The sequence below is a fragment of the Heteronotia binoei genome, chromosome 14, assembly GCF_032191835.1.
Source record: "Heteronotia binoei isolate CCM8104 ecotype False Entrance Well chromosome 14, APGP_CSIRO_Hbin_v1, whole genome shotgun sequence".
Classification (NCBI taxonomy): Eukaryota; Metazoa; Chordata; class Lepidosauria; order Squamata; family Gekkonidae; genus Heteronotia; species Heteronotia binoei.
Window position 1 is genome coordinate 10,856,718 of NC_083236.1, and position 16,130 is coordinate 10,872,847.

General features: G+C 43.8%; 1 protein-coding gene and 1 non-coding gene across 3 annotated transcripts in view; both read left to right on the forward strand.

The window, feature by feature from the left end:
• Positions 1-10,462: 10,462 nt before the first annotated feature.
• RALGAPA2 (Ral GTPase activating protein catalytic subunit alpha 2) overlaps positions 10,463-16,130 on the forward strand; it is a 380,381-nt gene continuing 374,713 nt past the window's right edge. For both annotated transcript variants that reach the window (XM_060253668.1, XM_060253669.1), the window contains exon 1: positions 10,463-10,623. In XM_060253668.1, the coding sequence (XP_060109651.1) occupies positions 10,518-10,623 (106 nt within the window). In that variant the 5' untranslated portion in view covers positions 10,463-10,517. The remainder of the gene's footprint in view (positions 10,624-16,130) is intronic.
• TRNAA-GGC (transfer RNA alanine (anticodon GGC)) lies at positions 12,045-12,119 on the forward strand. Its single transcript has one exon. It is a non-coding gene; the product is annotated as a tRNA-Ala (tRNA).

The window sequence follows — 16,130 nt, forward strand, 5'->3', positions numbered from 1 at the left end:
AATAATGTGGTCTGCAAAACCTATTAAAAAGACTTTAAGATGGCGGCTAAATGAAGATTTGCTGCAGAAAAAGGTGGTAGTAGAGTCTCTGGAAAAGGAGACTAAAGCTTTCTTTCAAATAAATGAAAATGAGGACATTCAATTTCAAACAGTGTGGGATGCATATACAGCGGTAATGAGGGGCATTCTAATTACATTGAACAATAAAGATAAATATGCCAAAGAGAAACAAATGATAAACTTACAAAAAGAGATTGGAAAGAAGGAGAGGGAGCTTAAAAAGAGACCTGGGAAAAAGAAAATTATAAGGGAAATTACAATATTACAAGATCAACTAAGACATTTGTTGAATAAAGAAGTCAAATGGAATTTAAAAAGGCTTCAACAAAAATCTTTTGAAGGTGCAAATAAACCTGGAAAATACCTGGCCTGGCAAATGAAAAGAAAAAGGGAAAATAAAATTAGTAATAATTTTTTGGGGGGAGACAAGGAAATTGTTGACCAGGAAGGAATTAAAAAGAGAATTTTATAAATACTATGCCAAGTTGTTTAAAAGTCATGTGGTGGATAAGGAAAAAATAGATGCATATTTACAGAAAATTAATGTAAAACCCTTAACTGACAATATGGAGAAGGTATTAAATGAACCAATTGGAAAGGAAGAAATAGAGGTGGCAATTAACTCAATGAAATTGGGAAAAGCTCCCAGTCCAGATGGTTTCACAGCAAAATTTTATAAAGTCTACTTCCAAAACTTCAGAAATTGACAAATATTATAAGAATAGATGGGAAAATACCTAATACTTGGAAAGAAGCAGTAATTCCGTTGATACCGAAAGAAGATAGAGACACTACGAATGTAAAAAATTACAGAACAATTTCATTACTTAACAATGATTACAAAATATATGCTAGAATATTAGCAGAATGCCCGAAACAGCATTTGAATAACTTTATTAAAGAAGAGCAAGCAGGATTTCTTCCCAGGAGGCAAATCAGAGATAATATCAGAATAGATATTATTGAATATTATGAGAAACATCCTGAAAAAAGAAGTAGCTTTTTTTTTGCTGATGCAGAGAAAGCATTTAATAATGTGCATTGGGACTTTATGTTTGCAGTAATGGAGAAACTGAGATTGGGTGAAGATTTTGTAAGACTGGTAAAGGTGATATACACTGAACAACATGCAAGACTTTGTATAAATGCAGATTTGGCAGAGAAAATGATAATCAGTAAAGGAACGAGACAAAGTTGTCCTCTATCTCCATTGATATTTATAATGACTTTAGAGATATTGCTTATGTGAATCCAAGAAGATAAGGAGATAGAGGGACTGAAATGGAAAGGTTTTTGTTATAAATACAGAGTGTTTGCAGATGATGTAATGTTTATAAATGAAAACCCAACCCAAGTTACATCATTGCTGCTTTGTAAGTTAAAAGAATATGGAGAGATGGCAGGCTTTTATATAAATAAAGAAAAGTCAGAAATTTTGTGCAAAAACATGTCAAAGATTAAACAGATAGAATTACAAAGTCTAACAGAATGTGAAGTGACTTCTAAAGTAAAATATTTAGGAGTAGAGATAACAAAAACATTGATTTATATAAAAATAATTATGAGAAGCTCTGGCGGAAAATTGATGAAGATTTATTAAAATGGAACAGGTTGAATTTGTCTATACTGGGCAGAATTTCAGCAATTAAAATGAATGTGTTACCAAGAATTATGTTCTTGTTTCAAACAATTCCAATAGTGAAGGAGGACAAACAATTTAATAAATGGCAAAGGAAACTTTCAGAATTTATATGGGCTGGCAAGAAACCAAGAATTAAAATGAACATTTTGACTGATGCAAAAGAAATGGGAAGCTTCCAAGTGCCGGACTTAAAATTATACCATGATGCAGTTTGCTTGGTGTGGATCAAGGAATGGATAATGTTATTAAATAGAAAATTATTAACATTAAAAGGTCATGGAAATGTGTTTGGTTGCCATGCATATCTATGTTATGGGAAAAGTAAGATGGACGGATTTTTCTTACATCATTATATAAGAAGTAGTTGTTAAAAACCTGGTCGAAATACAAAAAATATGGGGATGAGAGAAAACAGCTTTGGATTGTGCCAACAGAAGTAATAAAGCTAAACTCAGACATTAACGAAGAGAAATGGTTATCATATAAACAATTATTAAAAATACAAGGCAGCAAGGTGGAATTAAAATCGGTGGAAGAATTGGATTATAAATATAATTGGTTTCAATTGCAACAAATTAAAAGTTTGCTTGAACAAGATATTAGAAATGATGGAATAAGACAAGAACAAACATAACTAGAGAGAATGCTGTTTGGCGATAATGAAAAATTGATTTCAAGAATTTATAAACTGTTATTGAAATGGTCTACAGAGAATGAAGTGGTTAAATCTCAAATGATAAAATGGGCAATTAATATAAATAAAGAAATGCAGATGGAACAATGGGAGTATTTATGGTATGAAGATATCGACATGTAATAATATTAAAGAAAATTGTTTTAAAATGTTGTACAGGTGGTATATGACTCCTAAGAAACTGTCAAAAATGAATTATCAGGTGTCTGATAGATGTTGGAAATGTAAAAAACATGAAGGATCTTTCTACCACATGTGGTGGACTTGTGAAATGGCTACACAATTTTGGCAAATGATTCAGCAAGAAATTTTAAAGATTTTGGGTTACAATATAAAGAAGGCACCAGACATTTTTCTGTTGGGATTACAAATGGAAAACTTTCCGAAACAAGATAGAACACTACTTTGGTACATGCTTTCAGCTGCACGGACATTGTATGCGCAGATGCAGAAGCAAAACAAAATACCAGAAAAGTGGGACTGGATTATGAAAATTATGCATTGGAGTGAAATGGACAAGTTTACAAGAATCTTAAAAGAACATGATATAGATAAGTTTAATAGTGAGTGGGGAAAATTTCAGAAGTATGTTGAAAAACAATGGAAGGTGAAAGGACATTTGGTGATTTTTGATAATAATTAAATGTTAGGGGAGAGATAAATGGACTATAGTTAAAAAAAATAATGTGAATATACCTTTTCTTTTTTTCCCTCAACCTATTTTGATAAGGATTATAGTTAAAGTGAAATTATGGGAATATATATTTCTTCAATTTTATTTTATTTTTATGATAAAGATTGGGACTAAAGGACTATAATGAAGATGGATAATAATTGTAGCAAATGGTTCTTTTCTTATCTTTATTTTATTATAGTTATAAGGTTTTTTATGAAGATTCTTAAAGTGTTTAAATTACCTTTTATTTTTCTTTGTATTTCAAGTAAAATGCACCAGTGGAAGTCACGAAAAAGGGGGGAGGGAGGTGGAAAATGTGATGCAATATGTAGGTACTAAATGTTTGAAAACAATTGAATATTAATATAATATGTTGCAGAATAATAAAAAATTGCCCCCCCCCCAAAAAAAAGAACTATCGGTAAGCTATTCAGATCCATCTGGTTCCAGAGACAGATCATCTTAACAAATCCTCTACCCCTGCAGAGTCTTGGTATCCTTGTAAGCCTAAACCCAGGTAATGGGTTTGTCACAGTGGGGGGATTTGGGGAGGGCATTCTGTGGGTGGGGCGTCACATGTGATGTCAATATAGTGTTAGGATGGGCTCTTGACAATGGTCCTGTACACTAATGGTGAAGTTGTATCAGTCTGATTAACTGGATATTCCCTGTAGTGTTTTCATTGCTTATGAATAATATTCTTGACTGTATTTTCTTTACTTATGAGTTAATCATACATTCTTGTTGTATTATTTATATAGTGGCATTATCTGATGTGTAGCATGAACAACTGGTATAGCTATAAGACTTGTATTCAACCAATTGTTATGTTGTATACCTAATCTTTCTGAGGTACTAATTTAGAGACTGTTTTAAGTAAGGGGCCCCAAAGAGTTCCCCAAAGAGCTCCCTGTGACCATGAGAGAATTGCCTGTTATCGCCATCTCCTAGAAAACAGAAGACAGAGACATGGCAGGATAGCTATGGACTGGAATGTGAAACCTTGACTTATCCACAACATTATAGATCTGAGAACTCTTTTAAATAGTATATTTTGGCGCTGGATTTGCAAGCCCAGAAATCTGGCGAGTAAGTCTGGGGCTGTTAGGTCATCTGTCTATAAATAATAGTGAAGTTTAATTTTACTTTAGTTCTGGCAAGGAAAGGCTTGCTTGTCATAAGTGTTTGCTTTGCTTCTTTATCTCCATAAATGCTTCTTCTGCATTCATCTGAGAAGTCCACTTGAGTGATGCTCAGAGCAAAACCTGAATAATAAATTGCAAATAAACTAAACCTTACACACACTCATGTCACCCAGAAGTTACGTCATCACCTCAATGATGTCGGATCACAAAAAACCCTCTATGGGTCTTTTTTTGGTTTTTGTTTTTGCTTCAAGATCAGAGTTTGCCTAAAAACCAGAGTGTCGCCATGAGATGTCCCCGGCACAATTATGTCACCCAAAAGTGACATCATCACATTGGAGACATTGCACAATGATGTCACTGGGGTGGGATTTCCTCCACTTGCCAGGTGGCTGGCAGTAGGCCAAAGCCCCCTCCCCACAAAGTGAGGGAGCCCCTACTGGGACCTGGGGGATGGCAACCCTATATCTGTCCAAGACAAAGGAACCATTATCAATCTCTGCACCCTCAGATCACATTCCTCCTGAGCAGAACAAAATACATGACCAAGACCCCATGCATAGACCCCTCTTCCTTTGGAAGAACTAGTCTGGTACCTTGGAACAGGGTGACGACAGGCAAGCTTTCTACATCTCACAGAGTTATTCACTTTAGACTTTTCCCTGGTCAGCAAATAGGATCAAAATAGGTCATGTAATCACATGGAATACGTGCCATCTAATACTGGTCAGAGGCTGGTGTGGGAAAACTGATCCTAAAGGTACAAAGGTTTGGTTTTTTGCAGTTCTCTTCCCTCTTTTAAATCCATCAGTGTCAACGATTGATTTATCAGGAAAAGGCAGTACAACTAACCCATTCCCTCACCTTGCCTGACTTTCCCTTACCTGGTTATCCTATGTGAGTCTATAGTCAAAGCAATTTTAATCCCATAGCACTCCTTTTAGTTTTCTTGTCCTGTCTATTAGACATCACCAAACACAACATTTTCACATGAATGTTATGTTACATTTGCAATTGTTATTCAGCTTCCTGGCTCAGACACATTGTTTCACCAACTCTATCACAGCGTTTGTTCTGGAAATAGTCACATCATAGCTCAAATGGTTTATCAAGCCACACTTTGTTCAGCGGTGGGGCTCTCTGTGTATGACTGTGAATCTGTTTGTGTTTGGACATCCACTTACACCCCCAACATGAAGTTGGGTAATTCTTCTCTGAGTGGAATGCTGGTTCATTTCACTCACCTTTCCCCTCTTATCTGTTCTGGAATAAGTAAATAAAGTCCTAGTAAAATAAGTTCCCTTCTTGTCTCTATAAGCTACTACCTTTATTTTCTGAACTTGTAGGTGTGTTTGGAGTGCTCCTCAATAAGTCTGATTTTATTCCTTAATATTCTTTAATAAAAGTCATTTCATTAATTAAGGCCTGGTTCATTTTGAGAGTTCTTCTGAGGGAAAAATCCCCATAAGCTTTGGTGGAGATCCTGATTGTTTACACCTCACATTTTCTGGATCTCCTTGTTAATTTCCCCAACAATCTCAGGAGACCTTCATAACCACTTGGGGTCCCAGAGTGTGACCTGTACAATGTGTAGGACCAGTTATTACCTGAGACAGGCCCATGGTTGCCACGGAGGCCATAAAATCCTGAACTACTCCTGACCAGACAGCCTTGGCATAAACACTGAAGTTCCCCAGGACATCCAGCCTAGGGGTTTCAACACCACCCCTGAGACCAGCTATATCAGCTGAGGTAGGGAGAGTGTTAGGCAATGAGGTGGGCAGTAAACCAACAGAATCCCCATCCTGTCTCTCAATCCCAAGCTTTTGATCCACAACCTCAAAACCAAGTGTCCTGGATGGGGCATTGTACTAGAGGGATAGAATCCTTAAAGACTACAGTAACATCACCTCTCACTCCCACCAGACCTAGGCTGATGTATCACCAAGTACCCTAGAAGGCATAAAGTATTTTATTTAGACCATGGCTGGTGCCTGGGGTGGAGAGAGGATAGCCTGGAAGCAGGAAGCAGCTTCTCAGCATGTTAGCTAGAGTGAAGACACCTCTCTGTTGAGGTCTTTTTTCCTGAAGGTATTCTATTTAGACCAGGCTGGCACCTGCGACATGAGCTGAAGGGCTCTTAGTCTACTGGCCTCACAGCCTGTAACTCAACTGTCTGGAAGATCCCATACCCTGGGTATAACAGGAAGAAGCATTGAACCAGCACTGTTTGGCTCTCATCTGGTTGTATAAAGGCAGTAAGAGCTACTGAAAGAGAAGACTGGAGCCTCTGGCCTCTTGTACTGGGAGGAATGGGGGTGAAGATGTGCTACTTTTCATTTTGAGAAGGTTAAAGCTGAGTTTTGTGCATGAGAGTTACTCATATCCTGTAGATAGATCCAAGAGGGCAGCCTCTTGGATCTGGATCTTTCATCTGTTTGGCTCTCATCTGGTTGTATAAAAGCAGGAAGAGCTACTGAAAGAGAAGACTGGAGCCTCTGGCCTATTGTACTGGGAGGAATGGGGGTGAGGACTCATATCCTGGTGAGAGGTGGGTCTAGATTTGTGTTCACTGTTGCTTTATGACTAACAATAGGCAATGTGCCAGGAGAGATCAGCCACTGTGCTTAGTGATCATGTTCCCACTTCAGCCTATTCTTTTATATTTGTGATCAAAATTAATTGGCGCTTCAAAAGTGCACTTTGAATCCTCAGCTGAAGCCCAAAGCAGTAACCACTTTCTGGGAAGCTGTGGAGTCAGTATCTTCCAGGCAATCCTTCATTCTAAAGTCTTGAGTGTTTGGAGATTTATCATGTAAGTTTCTGGAAGCTATACTTTAATGTGCTAATTGCTGCAAGCCAAGGGACTTTAAATGAGCTGTGTATGAAATCCACAGAAACAATGCAATTTTCATGCAAAGCGTGTATCAATGCATTTTTAGTGCAAACTAAACAAAACTAAGGAACACTGAGTATTCAATACATGAAATTTCCCCACACACTCTTTCAACAGCCTTAATAAAATGATAGCTTCTCCAAAGTAGACGTAGCGGTGGGTGGAGTTTTTTTTGCTCTCTCATTGTTCTACTCGTGACGGTGCGGAGAGAATGCCTGACTGATAAAAGATACAAACAGGGTTTATGAGCTATTCGGTTTGCTGGTGAAACAGAAGAATGTGTTTAATAAATTATACTACAAAGCCTGTTTTAGGCATTGAAGGTAATGGTGAGATTTTTTTTTTATTAACTTCAATTAATAAAGATGCCAGGGATTGAACCGGGGACACCTTCTGCTTACCAAGCAGATGCTCTACAACTGAGCCACCGTCCTTCCCCTATGATGCATCAGTTTCAAGATGCGCATGCCTCAAAAGAGACAGAAACTCCTTTATGAAGAGTGCTGGGACCCATTCAATTTCTCCTTAGCTCATGGTTAGAGCTAAGGGGAATGTGATGGCATGTCTAACATTGCTTCCTGGAGCCATTGAGTGAAAAGTAGGGTTGCCAATCCCCAGGTGAGGGCAGGGGATCCCCCAGTTTAGAAGCCCTCCCCCCGCTTCAGGGTCGTCAGAAAGCGGGGGGAGGGGAGGGAAATGTCTGCTGGGAACTCTTGTTATTCCCTATGGAGATTTATTCCCATAGAAAATAATGGAGAATTGATCCGCGGGTATCTGGGGCTCTGGGGGGGCTGTTTTTTGGGGTAGAGGCACCAAATTTTCAGTATCGCATCTAGTGCCTCTCCCCAAAATACCCACCAAGTTTCAAAAAGAGTGGACCAGAGGGTCCAATTCTATGAGCCCCTATCCTTCATTATTTCCTATGGAAGGAAGAAACTGAAAAGGTGTGCTGTCCCTTTAAAGAGCCAATTTGGTGTAGTGGTTAAGTGTGAAGACTCTTATCTGGGAGAACCGGGTTTGATTCCCCACTCCTCCACTTGTACCTGCTAGCATGGCCTTGGGTCAGCCATAGCTCTGGCAGAGGTTGTCCTTGAAAGGGCAGCTGCTGTGAGAGCCCTCTCAGCCCCACCCACCTTACAGGGTGTCTGTTGTGGGGGAGGAAGATTGTGAGCTGCTCTGAGACTCTTCGGAGTGGAGGGCGGGATATAAATCCAATATCTTCTTCTTCTTCTTAAATGTGATGGCCAGAACTCCCTTTGGAGTTCAATTATGCTTGTCACAGCCTTGATCTTGGCTCCACCCCTAATGTCTCCTGGCTCCACCCCAAAGTCCCCTGGCTCCGCCTCCAAAGTCCCCAGATATTTCTTGAATTGGACTTGGCAACTCTAGTGAAAAGGCGTCAGAAGTGAAATCCTAGCAGTGTAGCATTGCCATCTCCAGGTTGGGAAATTCCTGGAGATTTGTGGGTGGAACCTGAAGAAGGCAGGGATGTGATGAATTAGCGTTCACCCCCCCCCCCCAAATCAGCCATTTTCTCCAGACTCCACATGGAGGTTGACAACCCTACAACTGCTCATTCCTGGGTGTCTTGCTAAGTATGACCTTAGTCTATTCCCACCTGCTTTTGTTTACCAAACACCAACATGATGCAATTTCTTCTGCAACAGGGCCAAAAGGGTTGCCTTCCCCAATGTACATTATCCTGAGTTCCATGAAAGAGCAGTTGGATAAAAATAAATAAACATCGTTTAGTAAGCATCTAAAGCCGCCAGATGTAGTGAAAAACATTACAAGAAAGGTCTATGGACGTATGTTGTAATAAGAACACACATTTTTTTTGAAAGTATATAAAAGAATGGATAACAGAGGTGGGGGTATACATACAGAAAGGATACATACAGAAAGGACAGGCAAATAATACCAAGTGAAATTATTAAAGAGAAAATGATAAAATTAGAGAAGTTAGGCTAAAGGGATTTTGCAGGGTCGGCAGAAACAGAGCAAACCCATACGATGCCTGAGAAAGGGAGTTTTGACTCTCGGAAGCTTGCATCCTGCAACTCTTGTTGGTCTCTGAGGTGCTTCTGGACCTAACTGTTCATACAACAAGCAAACCAAACGAGGAAGTGATTTCCATGGGGGACCGACGGAAACACTTGCATAAGGATACTTGAAATATTAACTTAAAAATAGACATTTTGCTTTCAGTATTTCCTCATTTACAGCCCAGTATTACCTGGAGAAGACTCTGGAGCGTCCCTTGGACTGCAAGAAGATCAAATCAGTCAGTCCTAAGGGAAATCAACTCAGACTGTTCCCTGGAAGGTCAGATGCTGAAGCGCAAATACTTTGGCCACCCAATGAGAAGGGAACACTCCCTGGGGAAGACCCTAATGCTGGGAAAGACAGAGAGCAAGAGAAGAAGGGGACGGCAAAAGATGAGATGGCTGGACAGAGTTACTGATGTAACAAACACGAATTTGAGCAGACTTCGGAGGATGGTGGAAGACAGGAGGGCCTGGCATGACTTGGTCCAGGGGGTCGCAAAGAGTCGGACTCGACTGTGCGACTAAACCACAACCACACATTCCCTGACAAGGCATTTTATGGGATACTCCTAAGTACAGAACTGAAACTGTAGCCGTCGTAATAATTTCGCGCCTTTTATTGCCCCAGCGCAGCCCTAACCGGCGTGACCAGTTTTCCAGGAGTCGGTCAACCGATTGCGCAAGCCCAACCAACGCACGTACCACCTTGCTTACAAAAACTACGACGTTGCATGATTCACACAAAGCACTTATATGGCCACTAGGCACCATGTAACCGTTGCACTGAAATACCATTACACATACTTCCAAAAGGCCTCGCCCGGAGGCGCCATTATTCATGCGCGAGGCTGGGCTATTTAAACAGCCGCAACCCGACGCACGAAAACGGACCCTGCAGCCAGCAGGTGCGTCCCATGCCGCGGCTGATCGGCAAAGACTACACTTCCCGGCATGCCCCGCGCTCGCCGGCTCGTTTCCTTGAGGGCCACTCTTTCAGCACTGCGGGCTTTGTTGTCCTCCGAGGGGTTGCCTGGCGGCCGCAGGCGGTGATTGGCGGTTCCCTACAACGCGCTTCCCCCCTCCCCGCCTCCTCCGAAACTACGGTCTGCCCTCCTCGCCCACACAAACACCGTGCCTTCCTCGTAACCCCGCCCAGAGGGCGGGCTCGTTAGCCTCCCTCCCCCTATCGCAGGGCACGCCCCGCCCACCCGCGGGAGGAGGGTCTCCGCCCACTTCCTTGAAGGAGCCCCTCTCGCCCCATCCGCCCTAAGCCCCTCCCCCTCGGCGCCCGCCTCAGTCCTGGTCTGAGGGAAGCGGGGAGCCGCCGCGGCGGGACCTTCGACGGGCAGCGGCAGGATGTTCTCCCGGAGGGGGCATGCCGACGTCAGGAAGTCCACCCAGAAAGCGCTGGACCCGCGCAAGGACGTCCTGACTCGCCTCAAACACCTCCGGGCGCTGATGGGTGAGTGGCGACGGAGGGGGAGCCCGTGGGGGAGGGGAGTCCCGAGTTCGAATCCCGCCCTCGCGATGTACTGAGGAGGGGCCGTGGCTCCGTGGAAGAAGGTCCCGCGTCCGGTCCTCGGCTAAGGAGATGATGGGGAAGACCCTGGAGAGGGTGCTGAAGCCAAGGCTGGTCTTCCCAGACCCAGGATAGGGGGGTTTCAGTGCCAGAGCCCTGGCTCCCAGGTTCAGTCCTTGCCACTGCGGGTTAAAAGAAAGGTCTGTGGAGGTGTGTTGCGATAAGAGCACACTTTTTTTGAAAGTATATAAAAGAATGGATAACAGAGGTGGGGGAAAGGATGCATACAGAAAGGATAGGCAAATAATACCAAGTGGAATTATTAAAACGAAAATGATAGGGGAGGGACAGTGGTTCAGTGGTAGAGCAGAAGGTCCCAGGTTCAATCCCTGGCATCTCCAACTAAAAAGGGTCCAGGCAAAGAGGTGTGAAAAACCTCAGCTTGAGACCCTGGAGAGCAGGGGAGGGATGGTGGCTCAGTGGTAGAGCATCTGCTTGGGAAGCAGAAGGTCCCGGGTTCAATCCCTGGCACCTCCAACTAAAAAGGGTCCAGGCAAATAGGTGTGAAAAACCTCAGCTGGAGACCCTGGAGAGCAGGGGAGGGATGGTGGCTCAGTGGTAGAGCATCTGCTTGGGAAGCAGAAGGTCCCAGGTTCAATCCCTGGCATCTCCAACTAAAAAGGGTCCAGGCAAAGAGGTGTGAAAAACCTCAGCTTGAGACCCTGGAGAGCAGGGGAGGGATGGTGGCTCAGTGGTAGAGCATCTGCTTGGGAAGCAGAAGGTCCCGGGTTCAATCCCTGGCACCTCCAACTAAAAAGGGTCCAGGCAAATAGGTGTGAAAAACCTCAGCTGGAGACCCTGGAGAGCAGGGGAGGGATGGTGGCTCAGTGGTAGAGCATCTGCTTGGGAAGCAGAAGGTCCCAGGTTCAATCCCTGGCATCTCCAACTAAAAAGGGTCCAGGCAAAGAGGTGTGAAAAACCTCAGCTGGAGACCCTGGAGAGCAGGGGAGGGATGGTGGCTCAGTGGTAGAGCATCTGCTTGGGAAGCAGAAGGTCCCGGGTTCAATCCCTGGCACCTCCAACTAAAAAGGGTCCAGGCAAATAGGTGTGAAAAACCTCAGCTGGAGACCCTGGAGAGCAGGGGAGGGATGGTGGCTCAGTGGTAGAGCATCTGCTTGGGAAGCAGAAGGTCCCAGGTTCAATCCCTGGCATCTCCAACTAAAAAGGGTCCAGGCAAATAGGTGTGAAAAACCTCAGCTGGAGACCCTGGAGAGCCGCTGCCAGTCTGAGAAGACAATACTGACTTTGATGGACCGAGGGTCTGATTCAGTAGAAGGCAGCTTCATATGTTCATATGTCTAAGGGGAGGGATGGTGGCTCAGTGGTAGAGCATCTGCTTGGCAAGCAGAAGGTCCCAGGTTCAATCCCTGGCATCTCCAAAAAAGGGTCCAGGCAAATAGGTGTGAAAAACCTCAGCTTGAGACCCTGGAGAGCCACTGCAAGTCTGAGAAGGCAATACTGACTTTGATGGACCAAGTGTCTGATTCAGTATAAGGCAGCTTCATATGTTCATATGTATGTTCATATGATAAAATTAGAGAAGTTAGCGGTTGGGAGAGAGAGATCTCTGCTAGACCTTGGATACTGCCTGTTGGTCGAGAAAGATGCAGATGGCATGGATATGGTCTGGTTCAGAGTAAGGCACACTTATGTAGTATTGGGGCTCAGATCTTGGTTGAGGAGATGTCACTTCACGTGCAAGATCTCCACCAGAAACTTGGAGAGTCTTGATCAGAGTATACAGTCCCGAGCTAGATAGACCAAGGGTCTGGCTGGTTCAGAAAAAGACCACTCTTTGTGTAGGTGGCTGTATGCAGCCTGTCCTCTCTTCCTCAGCCTCCTACTTATGGTGCTGGGAAACATGTTGCAGGCTTTACTGCCGTTCTGTGCCTCAGCTTTCCATCAGCACCACTGTGACACATTTTGCTAGAAGTGGGCAGCTATGTTGGTCTGAAGCAATAGAACTAAGTTGGCGTCCTAGTAGCAGGAAACAGATTAACAAAGCCAGAATGTTACCCTGGGAAAACCTGTTACAAGACAGACCAAAAAAGACAATAACAGAACACCGCTAATGTCACACACATCTCTCAACTCAAAACAGTTCAAGGCATCATCAATGACTTGCAACCTCTATTGGACAGTGACAGATCTCTTTCAAAAGTACTGGGTGGAAAACCGTTTATGCACACAGAATGCCCCCCCCCCCCCCGGTCTCAAACAACTCCTCACCCACAACAATACAACAACTCATTTGAGCAATGGCACTGGTACCAGAGCTTGCAATAAACCCAAATGCCAGCTTTGCTACCAGATACATTCAGAAACAAAATCACTGGACCTTACAGCATGAACTACACCAGCATCAACCATCACCAGTGGTCTGACCTAGCCTCAGATTGCAAAGCATGGAGACACACCATCCACCAGGCTGTCTCTTCCTTTGAGAATGCACGCATAGCTGGTCTTGAGGACAAAAGGAGATTGAGGAAGAATCGCACTGCTACAGCACCAACCCTAAATCAGACTTTTCCCTGCAGCCACTGTGGCCGGACCTGCCTGTCCCGCATTGGTCTTGTCAGCCACCAGCGAGCCTGCAGCAGACGTGGACTATTGCACCCTTCTTAAATCTTCGTTCGCGAAGCCAAGCCGAGAGAGAGAGAGAGACACCAGCTCAGGCTCATTCACTTGTTTATCTTCCAACATTATATATGCCGTTAAATGCCAACAATGCCCTTCAGTTCTCTACACAGGGCAAACATGACAAACCCTTCACTAAAGGATAAATGGACATAAATCTGACATCCGGAATTACAAAAATGAAAAACCTGTAGGAGAGCACTTTAGCTTTCCAGGAGATTCAGTGAGTGACTTCAAAGTAGCTGTTTTACTGCAAAGGAACTTCAGGAACAGAATAGAGAGGGAAATTGCTGAATTACAAGTTATTATGAAACTTGGAACAAACACTCCCTGGGATATTGGTTTCTTATCTCATTACATATGCTAAACCCATCTTCACCAACTAGAGCAGTGGTCCCCAACCTTTTTGGCCCCAGGGGCCGGCCTGCCGACCACGGCCCCAGGGCTCGCAGGGTAGGGGCACCCAATTTGGCCTCTCCCTCGCAGTGTTTCCTCCTCTCTCCTTTGCCCCCTGTGCAGCCTCGCCGCCTCCTCCCGTTTTTCTCCCCTGTTTCCTCCTCCCTCCTTCGCTCCCCCCCGTACATCCTCGCCGCCTCCTCCTCCCCCCATTTCCTTCTTCGCAGCTGCTGTCTGTACAGCCTCTCCGCCTCCATTTTTTTCCTTCCTCTGCGGCCACCATCCGCACAGCCTTCCTGCCTCCACCCCTCCATTTTCCTCCTTTGCTGTCACCCCGTCCACGCAGGCTCGCCGCCTCCTCCCCTTCTGTTTTCCGCCTTCCAACTTTGCTGTCAGCACCACCTCGTCGCCTCCCCCCCATTTTCCTCCTTGGCCACCGCTGTCAGCGCAGCCTTGTCTACTCCCCCCCCCCCCGCCCCCATTTTCACCATTTTAAGGTCGGGGAAGGAGTCTTCCCTTCTCCAGCCTTAAAATGGTGAAAACAGGGGGAAGAGGAGGCGCCATGGGGCGGGGGGTGGCAAGGCTGCATGGCCCATCTCAAGCGGGCCATGGCCCGGTATCGGTCCCCGGCCCAGGGGTTGTGGACCACTGAACTAGAGCTATACATCCACAGTATTCCAATGTACTTCTCTTTTAGAATAGAATAGTGTATAAGAATAAGGAGCCCCGTGGCGCAGAATGGTAAGCTGCATTACTGCAGTCCAAGCTCTACTCACAGCCTGAGTTTGATATCGGTGGAAGCTGGGTTCAGATAGCCAGCTCAAGGTTTACTCCGGCTTCTATCCTTGCGAGATGGGTAAAATTGAGTACCCTGCTTGCTGAGGGTAAAGTGTTGATGACTGGGGAAGGCAATGGCAAACCACCCTATAAAAAGATTGCCATGAAAATGTCGTGATGCAACATCACCCCAGAGTTGGAAATGACTGGTGGTTGCACAGGGGGCTACCTTTACCTTTATCAGAATAATGTCTTTTTTTTTGTATTGACAAACTTAAATAAGGGATATTGATTGTTTTTCTTATTACATATGCCAAATCCATCTTCAGCTATACTCTAATGTATTCTTTTTTGTATTGGCAAACTGGAATGATATTTATAATGTATGCTACATGTTAAAAAGTAAATTAGGTGGACAGGAATACCTCTGAGAAAAACATGTTGAGGTATTCCTGTCCACCAGGGTTGAGGAGCAATAGAGCAATTAACAGACTCTCCATTTATTGCCTTGTGACGCTCTCTGTCATTCTTCAGTTCTGACGTTTCACTGTCTTTGTTGTTTTCCCAGGCAAATGCTATCCAGACCAAACTTCTTTCAATTTGTTAGTTTCACTTTCAGTTTGTTTTTTTCAATTTGCCAGCTTCACTATTTTGACATTGGATTCTAATTTTGAACTACTTTGCATGCTTAACTACTGCCCACCAGCTATATGTAGCACTGCTCACTGTACCACATTTCATTGTCTGATGAAGTTTGCATGCACACAAAAGCTTACATTCTGAATGAAACTTTGTTGGTCTTAATGGTGCTACTGGACTCCAGCTTTGTTATATTTCGCAGGTGCATTGCTACCGAAAAAAGATAGCACTGTAACGTTCTACATGTTAAGTGAGTGAATATTAGAATTAAAGTTCTGTAAGTGGTGATGGAATCAGAAGTTGTATAAGAAAAGTGGCCTGCACAAGCCTCTATGAATGTATGGTATTCTACAGGAAGAGACTGAAGTGATGGGGGAGATAGTCATTCAACCCTTCCCAAGACTCTTTGTGGATCCCGTTGGTATTGTAGAAATTTTAATCCCAGGTTCACACTGCCACATCCTGTGCTCTGGTCCATGCCATGAGTTTCAAAAGTGCCCACAACCTTTTTGCTAGGGTACCCTGGACTCTTTGCCGAAAGTCAGCCGTGTGAATTAACAGTCTCACACTGTAGCGGAGCTCCTGTGTGAACTGGCTGAGATTAATGCAGGCAGAAGTGTCCTGAAAAGAGGTTTTGAAATAGCACTGCATGTTTGGAAGTTTTGACCTCTCTTGATTGGTTGAATAAAATCAGTATTTTTTGCTTCTTACTTGGATTACAGTCCTATAAGCAAACAAAACTTGATCTTCCAAGAAGTTGTACAGGATAATGGCCAGGTTCTCACTGAGAGGTAAATTGTGTCTGGAGCCCTGCAAACATAGACTGCAAACAGGAGCTCACATGACTGATTGCCTTGTCCAAAAGACAAAAGAGAACAAAACCCTGTTCTTGTAGAAATGGCTATGCTGGAATCCTCCACAAAATCTAGATTCAGGTAGTC